At 35.9% G+C, this 9,134-nt stretch overlaps 1 protein-coding gene across 1 annotated transcript; it reads left to right on the top strand.

Moving 5' to 3' along the window:
• Nucleotides 1-336: 336 nt before the first annotated feature.
• On the top strand, nucleotides 337-8,892 carry LOC132267027 (uncharacterized). The gene is made up of 3 exons (XM_059768059.1): nucleotides 337-521; nucleotides 1,618-2,870; nucleotides 8,383-8,892. Exons 2-3 carry the CDS (start codon nucleotides 1,699-1,701, stop codon nucleotides 8,753-8,755), a joined length of 1,545 nt encoding a protein of 514 aa, XP_059624042.1. The 5' UTR covers nucleotides 337-521; nucleotides 1,618-1,698; the 3' UTR covers nucleotides 8,756-8,892.
• The last annotated feature ends 242 nt before the right edge of the window (nucleotides 8,893-9,134 follow it).

Raw genomic sequence — 9,134 nt, 5'->3', positions numbered from 1 at the left:
AAAAGGTCAAGTCAACTTGAAACACATATATGACGCCTTTTATATATATACATATAATATATATACACACAAAATGAAAGCTTTTTGTGTTTGGTGATTTAAATGTTATCAAGGGTATTTTAATAATTAATAAAATATTTATTTAAATTTTTTTAATTAATTTAATATATCAGAAGAATAGGATCATCCTTTTATCATAGACATGACGTAATATATTTAATTTTGACAGTGATGGGAGTTTTCTGGAAGAGTATTTGATACAAGAGTGATACTAGTGAGGTTCGGGGAAATTTATCCTTTTTATTTTTCATTTTCCAATCGCTCCTCACTTTGTCTCTCAACCCCCAATCCCCCCCCCTCTCTCTCTACCCCCAATCTCTCACGTCGCTCCTCGCTTTCTCTCGCGGCTAGGGTTTCGTAAGCTCTATTCGCTTCTATTCTCTTGCTGCTTATTTTTCTCTTTTCATTTTCCTTCGCTCTATTCTCTCGCGGCTAGGGTTTCGTAAGCTCTCTCTTTGCAGGTCAGATCCTCTATCTGATTATATATATATATATATATATATATATATATATATAGATTCATGGACTTGATATCTATAGTTCTTTCTTCGTACTTTTTGATTTTTAGTTTTCCGATTGCTGAGTTTTATTCAATAATTTTTTAAAGATCCGTGAATCAAATTATGTTCCGAATCTTCCCTGTTTTCCTTTTTCAGTTTGAATTGAATTTTCTAGGCAGATCTGTTGCGATATTGTTGTTTCTCTTCGATATTTTATGCTGTAGGTATATATGTGTTTGTGTAATTTTTATTATTGCGTGTGATTAGGCATGGATTGAAATTTGCTTTTTTGGTTTAAGCATTGGTAAATCACGATATTCATTGTAGGTTTGTATTTATGATTTCTGTTACAATCTAAATTAGGTTCACTTTTTTAGATTTATAAAACGATATTTTTAGAACTTTGATCAATTATATGACACAAGTTGTGTTCTGATATCCACAGAACCCTTTTTAAAATTAATTGGATTTTCACTTATTATACAGCTTACATTATCGCGGATTATTATGGGCTTGTATTAATCATTTTTGACTCATTAAAAGCTAGTTGTTGGCCATATTCCATATATCTTGAACTACACTTCCATTTAGCTTGTATAAGTTGTATAAATTTTATTTTATTTGTCCTATACAAACCATATATCTAATTCCTACACATTATTCTTGTCAAATTAGTATTTTTATTTTGTATTTACAATGATTTGTGTGTTTCATACACGTCAATCCTCCTAATGGTGGTTCTAATAGGTGAGGAGCAAACCATGACCACATTATCCAGAATCAAATTCTTAAATATTTCTATAAACTGGTATATAACTTTTACATATGAGGATTGGTTGTTGTCATTGTTAGGCTTTTTATTTATGGTACAGTTGCTTCTAACTTGCTATCTTTGGTCTTCATGTTCAACACGTATTTATAGCCCAATTTCACTTCTTTAGCTTCTCTAAAATTTTCTATTCTTACCAAATATTTACAATTGTAGATTATTTATGTTTGATTTAAAATGTAACTCTGATTTAGATACCTCTTATTCTTGGTTTTTTGTTTTTTTAAGATAAATACACAAACTTGAGGCGGCTTGGCTGACGATCGAGATGGCAACAGCGACCCAAATCCATCTTTTGTTGGTGAATCGATGATGTTCCCTCTGGTTCATGAATCGATGACGGTCCGAGACCCAAATCAATTACGAAATCCAAATCCATCTATGGTTCCTGAATGGATGACGTTTGAAGACTCAAATCCATCTCCGTTGGCGTCGGTGGTTGAGAAAACTGTCTATATTCGTGCGTGTAAACACGACTTGTATGGAGGAAAGATGGACTGGTACGAAATTAAATTAAATGAGACCAGGGAAAGGAAAAGGAAAAGGAAAAGGAAGAGGAAGAGATCTGGAGGAGAAGGTTATCCTCCTCCGTTTACGGCGGTAATCAAACCGATCTGGGAGAAGGTGGAGACTCCAATGTGGAGCTGCTGTGTCGCTCTTGGCTCAACCATTTACAGTATTGGAGGTTGTAATAACATCTATGGCTATTACTCTGAAGAAGTCCGTGCTGCCGATATGTCATCGAGGCAGATTAGGTATGTTGCTCCGATGAACGCTGCGAGGTGGTACCCTCATGCAGTCACCGCTGATGACAAGATCTATGTCTTTGGCGGTCTCAACGGTAAAGGTCCAGAGATAGAGGTTTTCGACCCAATCAACAATATGTGGGAAATTATCACTCCACCTCCACATCCAATTCCGTCTCTTTATTACTGTGGTGGATTCTTTGTAACTTATGATGAAGCATCAAAAAGGATTATCTGTGCTTCGATCCGCACCAAATGCCTCCTTGCCTATGATACAAAAGGTGGTTCTTGGCAGTCACTGGACTCTGCTTTTGATGTCAAGAGGAATGAAACTGGAGCGGCAGTTTTTGAGAATACTCTGTACTGGATTTGCAAAGTGAGAGAGCCCTGGGCCGAGTTAGTTGTGTATGATATGGATCTCAGAGTGTCGGCCAGCACCACTATCGTAGGTTTAGAGTGTTTAATACTTGACAGGACATATGATAGGCCGCCTCTTGTTCATTTCCGTGGTAATGAGTTCTATGTCATTTGGCGTGATGGAAGATACATTGGTGATAGCGATGGCGAGGGCGAGGGAGAGGGAGAGGAGCACCAATCTCTGTTTAGTTGCACGAGAATACTAGTTTCTAAACAAGTTGATAGGCAGAACCGGAAAATCCGAGTGAAAGCTCAAGTTTCTTCCACCAAAACTCATTTACTTCCTAGACTATATGGTATCATGAATGCAGTGGTGCGGTAAGTGATTCGCACACCTTTTTTTTTTTTTTTTTTTCTTTTTTAAAAAAAAGAACTTTTACATTTCCTCGCCCTGCTCTGTTGAAAAGTTTCTTTTTGGGAAGCTGATCATATTGCTGTAAATGTTTCCAATACTCATTTTCTTTTCAGAACTATAATTACTTATCTATTTTATTAACTTATCAAAAAAAAAAAAAAAAAAAATTACTTATCTGTTTTATTATGTTTGATAGTTGTAAGGATCTAAACCCTAGGTGCCCATGTAGTGTCTCTAAATGTTTGTGATCCAGACCTTGAGGGAGTGTGAATATGCTTTGTTGTTTGGATCAACTATATAACCCAACCAACGAAATGTACTATATGAAAGAAGTTTACATTTAGATTCAAGTTTCCAAACTCTAGAACCCCTAGTTACTCTTTGACATAGATCAATCCACCAAATTCTCCACTTGAGTTTTCAGGACTCGATTCGCTGGTCAACTGACTTCGTTCCTCACGAATCTACTTTATTCCCTAGTTGTCTACCAAAGTATCTGAATGATTGATTATTGATATTAGTGTGGAACATCTCAGATTAACTTTGTAGTAATTAGTAATTACTAGATGTCTACCACAATCCTATTTCATTTGTTATCTATAAATATATATTTAGAGTCTTCATTCTTCATTCTTCTTTTTTTATTGTTCTTTGATTCAGATATTGAAACTTTTGGGATATTTACTCTTTTTAATTAGAAAAGAGTCAATCTAGCTGTATTTGATCTACTGTTAATTTCTAACAAGATATTGGGTAAATTTTAAAAAAGAAAAACCCGAACTATCAACCTGTTTGCAACAAACTTCTTTGAACTATTTTTACAGCCGAAAAACCTTGTATCAGAATCATGCAAATGACCCCTCTCATTGGATCATCAATTGTGCAAAATACCCATCCTTTGTAGTATCTAGCCTGTATTTTTTATTTTCTTAGTCTTTTCTCACATACTCTTAGTTTGATGTGGATTCTATAGTAATACCCCTAACTATATCTTCACCTGTTTCATCATTTTATAGTATTAGTGAGCATGCAGTCCCAGTCTTTTCCCTGTGCTCGTCTATCAGTACCTATTTTCTAATGGCTATAAAAAAAGAAAGAAAGAAAGAACATTACTAATGGCTATAATCTACAATCTAATGGTATTTCCTCACCTTCCAAATTCAAACGTTGATGGTTCAAGTCTTCATAGGGGGCCAAAGTGGGTCTGTGAAAGTGTTTCTTGTAAAAAAGGAAGGAGCTAAATTGAAAGCATAGACAAATACATTATTGAACTAATCAAACTTTGACAATGATTGATCTTCTAATAGTGATAATGTTGATGCTTTTGTTGCTTGTGTTTCCAATAGCGGTGACATAATACAGCTAAGGTTTTTTATTATAATAATAATCTATTTATTATTTACCAAACCTTCTCCATCAAACTTCCAGAGATAGCTGGTTTTCTAAGAAATTTATTTCATTTGAGCATATTACTTGGCTTAGAAAGAGTCTCCACCCGAAGTCTTAATTCAAATACGCGACTATATGTTTCTTGTTTAAACTATATATCAATAATTGAGATGGAAAATAGAAAATCTATCTTAGTGGTAAGAAATAAGATATTAAACAAATAATTATTTAATTGTATAAATGTTTTATATTCTTTTACTATAATGAATTCATTTCATCATTCTTTTAATTTGATTTAATATTGGACATGATTTGGAAAAAAGAGAGGATAAAATAGTATACAAATAATAATTATTATATTATAAACAAAAAATAGCAAGTATTGAAAAATTAGCACTTTAAGAGCAGACACGGTATTTAGAACTAGAGTAGAGGAAAAACTTGTGGAATAATTTATTTAGAAAATCTTGATAAGATTCTTTGACAAGGAGGGTCTTGTGATAGAACAGGATAAGGTCCCCCATACCATTTTTTTCTTCTTCCTAACATACCTCAGATCTTCAAACTTTTAAACCCATTGGTTTTTCTTTAGTTGGTTGCTCATATTGCAAAATAATGGTCTCTTGAAGTATCCTTGTTTTCAATTAAAAAAGGTTGTTGAGAAAAGAATGTTAATTTTCAGAAGCCAAATTCTTTTTGAAAATTAAAGATTGATAAAAATTTAAAAGATTTTGAAAGGAATCCTATGTTGTTTTACATATGGATGATTCTAGAGACCTAAGATTTACATGTCTCTAGGGAGTCTCTCTTTCTCTCTCTCTGGTTTACGACAATTCATTCTGCACTATTAGGATAATTTTTGTAGTTTTAAAAAAGGTTGCTAGTAGGATCTTATGTAGGATTGATGTGGGGTTTGTTCCCTTAAATTTTAGAAATTTACGCAATAGGAGACCCTTCTGAGGGTGAGGACACTCCTATTGGGGTGTTTAAATTGTTTATTCTTAGCTCACTTTTTTGCTGGGTTGTTGGGAGAAATTGTAAATCCTTAGAGGTGAGAGTTGAGTTTTTGGACATATTGAGAGATTAGGGGCCCTATTTGGCTCTTCTTTTGTTCCTTGGGCTGCTTTCCCCGTTTGAATGCTTTCTATGTCATATATTACTTATAAAATAAAAAAAAATAAAAAAAAGAATAAGAAAGCTAATAATATTCTCTACCTTTGATATGAAATGACATGTTTGACCAACATTAATATAATGCTAAGAAAATTTGCCCATTGTGCACAAATCAACGGATATTTCTTGAAAGCACTTGTTGTGCTCAAATGGTTTTGCCAAATTCTTCTATTCTTTAGCGATCAAAATTTTGCATATAATCTGCAACTGACATTCTACCTTGTTTTAGATTGATAAGTACTTGATCACATAATTTGTCATTGTAATTGGCCGGCATTTTTATCCTTCACAGCTCAGCATTCATATCTTGCCCTATACTGGTGAGCTGCTGAAACCATTGTATTCACTAAATTATCCTTCCTCCATCTGCTCCTACTCCTCTGTCCACATCTTGTACCAACCACTATATAGTCGTAGTTCTGTTCGTGGAGCAGCATCTGCGGAACTCTTTTAAAGCAGCAGTTGAACCCCACATCCCACTATCATTTCTGCCACTTGAGAAAACCCTCAACTGCCTACACTTTTCAATATCAAAGAAAACCAATCCCCTGTTGGAGCCTTCTTCCTCCTCCTCTGCAGTACATGGTTCCTTACCCACTCTTCGCTGCATTAACCTGACTGGCTCAACTCCCTCCTCTTCTGAACCACATGCAACTTTGTCATAATTCGGTGCCACACACCCCCTGAGGATCTCGCCGACCAAAGCTTCCCACCATGTTTCCTGTACCTAACTTCTCAAACAGACCAAGAGCAGAGGGTGTAGAAGAAGGGAAGTTCGTGGGTTTGAGTTTACAACCCATTTTTTGTTTCTCAGCCCCTTAGTTTCCACTTAAGGGAACCAGTCTTGGCTTGTATTGATCCTTCACCTTCTCAACAGGATTGGGCTGAGCTTTTCTTCTACTGTCAGGCCCAACCCGCTGGAACTCCCCATATTTCTTTTACTTTGGAAGAGTTATATTAGTCCCGGCCCATTGCTCCTTACACTTGAAGCCTCCCCTATTATTGATAATTCTTTTGGGGTCATTCTTCATTACCTGCTGCTGCTGTTTCATGTGCGCTTAGTTTAAGTCTCGAAGACCACTCTCTGTTTCAACATATGGGCCCAGTTATAAAGGCCCAAACCTATTAAATGAGTCATGAACTACTGGTTCAATCTTTCTTCACACATGATACTAATTGGATTGTCCTACAAGACTTGGCCCATAACATTTGAGACTTTTGATGCCCCATTACAGCCTATCCCACCTAAATTTTAAATGTGCTCCCTATCCCTCAACTCCTTATCCTCTTTTGCATTGACACGTAATCCCCTAGCTGTCATTTACCCATTATAATTGATGGGATCGGGATCATTCGCCACATATACAACTTTTTGTAACTCCCGTTCTACGCACCCTCTGCATGTGATGCCCATTTCTTCCCCTTTCTTGCATTTTGGCTGCCCTCTGCAACTCGATTGGTTGAGTTTCCTTTCCCACCCTTCCCCTATCTCTTCGTTTTACCTCACTCGCCATCATACGCAGTCAATGTTCCTCCTTAATCAGCTTGCGTTCGTCCCTTCTGCCAATAGAGCCCACAGTTGGTTTGGTTTGGTTTGGAAAGCATGCTACTTTCTTGAATTCTCTTTTGTTGCAATACCATGATTTATGGAACTTCAACTTGTTTTAGGGGAACTTGAGAGCTAAAATTTCAAAAGTACATTTCTAGGATATCATTGGCATTGCTTGGACTTGGTGAACACTTGTAGGTTGATTTGAACTTGTAAAAAGCCATTTTGAAATAAGTTTGGGGGGAATGTTGTTTTGGACTTAAATGTGTTTAATAAACTTGAACCAAATTATCCTTTGTTGTTAAGTTTAGGAAATTTGAACTTGAAATGCCATCTTACTTGTCATATATCTTTATATTTCATTTGTGAAAGCTTGTAAGGGCTTGAGACCAAAATTGGCATCTTTGCCTTAACCGGCCATTGTTTTTTATGCAAAGGGGTAAGATTCTCACTCTTCTCATTCTGTACCATTTGTATACTAAAATTTTGCAAAGAAGGGGGTCACATGCCATAAGTGACAACATTTTTGATATCTTTGAAGTGTGCAGAGGTCGCGAGCCATAAGCAATCATTTTTGTTCTCTATAATGCTTAAAAGGGGTTACTAGCCTTGAGTGATCAAAATGTCATAGTTTTGTTGCCAAAAGGAGAATGGGATTGTTGTTGTGAATGGAGTTGGCATATTAAATTGTGTATCAATTATCCAAATGCTTCAAATGTTGCATTTCGTGTCTAGGATTCATTTAGAAACTTATGTATCATCACTTGCTTAGGATTGAAGTGTAGTTAACCATGTCCTGCACTTATTTCTCTATTTCATGATGTATATGCTTTCTGGAGTTCTAAATAGACTTTACCATGAACTTGTTTCCTCCATCTCATCTTTTTGCTCCATTGGACTTCATGATGAACATTGTAGACGTTCTTGCTTAGGAAATGATAGATATCATCCTAGGGTCTACATGATTGAAATTTGCAAAATCTCTTAAATTTTAGGTTTGTGAACTCACGTTGCATGCCTTGTGCACATCACATCCTAGGCTTTTCATATTGGCTACATTCTGACAAATATTTTCAAATTGACTTTTGTGATTTTCTCTTTACTACAATTGCACCCTCTTGAATGCTCAAAATTGTTAATGTGCCATGATCCTTTCTTGCAAATTGAAGCATGTGTTAGTTCTAAATTTTCAGAAAATGGCTTGAATGCTATTCTTGAAGCTTTCTTGTTAAATTCTTGCACAAGCATGCTCATCTTTGTATATTCTCTGTTTCTATTTGATTCAAGCATGCTTTGTGTTATTTTTTATTCTCTTTCCATTTTCTGGAACTGTGCACTGATATCTATATTGTTATTCTTTCCAGGAGTCGGCAACACACATCCTTCTCCACACAGCAGCATCAGGAGCAACTCATCACTTCTCAGTTTCAGCCGGGCTCATCTTCACATCCTCCTCAGGATCCACTGTCTCAGTCAGACTCGCTCTCCCAGTACGCCAGTTCTGACTCCAGCTTTATGAGCGAGTTGACTCAGCTCCAGTCAGACTTTACTACATTCAGCGCTTGGATGGGACGGAGGGCTGACGACCTAGAGAGGGGTGTGACAGATATAAGGAGGGACATTACTCAGTTCCGTACGGAGATGCAGCTTACACTGACTAGATTTCGTGAGGAAGTTACAGATATGCTTCAGCAATTTACAAAGATGATTCAGCCACCACCGGGCGGGACTCCATGATTTTGCATTCTCTATCTCTCTCATTTACTCTGTTCTTATGTGCTCCTTAGACATTATTTGACATACTCTGTTATTATTTTGGGGATGTACTTATATGATATTGATTTTTGGATATTTATCTGGGATACTTTTGGTTATTTTTGATATTGTTATATGCATGATCTTCTTCTTCTTTTTTATTTTTATTTTTATAAGTAAAAATGAATTAAAAAAGGCGTTAGAGGGAAATGCATTCCTAAGACATTAGTAGAACCGAGAGCTAAGACCCCAAAGAATCCAAAAAATTAATTAAATTATCAAGAGTAACATGAACTTCCTCTTCACATAACTAAAAAGAAAATGAACTTCCTCTTCACATAACTAAAAAGAAAATGAATAA

This window comes from Cornus florida, unplaced genomic scaffold, assembly GCF_030987335.1.
Source record: "Cornus florida cultivar Cherokee Brave unplaced genomic scaffold, ASM3098733v1 CherokeeBrave_3.0.0_Hap2_Chr07, whole genome shotgun sequence".
NCBI classification, from domain to species: domain Eukaryota; kingdom Viridiplantae; phylum Streptophyta; class Magnoliopsida; order Cornales; family Cornaceae; genus Cornus; species Cornus florida.
Note: the sequence above shows the minus strand (reverse complement) of the source record. Positions and strands in the feature narration are given on the sequence as shown.

Coding starts and splice junctions, on each gene's coding strand:
- LOC132267027 (XM_059768059.1), top strand. CDS start 1,699: ATGATGTTCCCTCTGGTTCATGAATCGATGACGGTCCGAGACCCAAAT. Junction 2,871..8,382: donor ATCATGAATGCAGTGGTGCG/GTAAGTGATTCG, acceptor TATTCTTTCCAG/GAGTCGGCAACACACATCCT.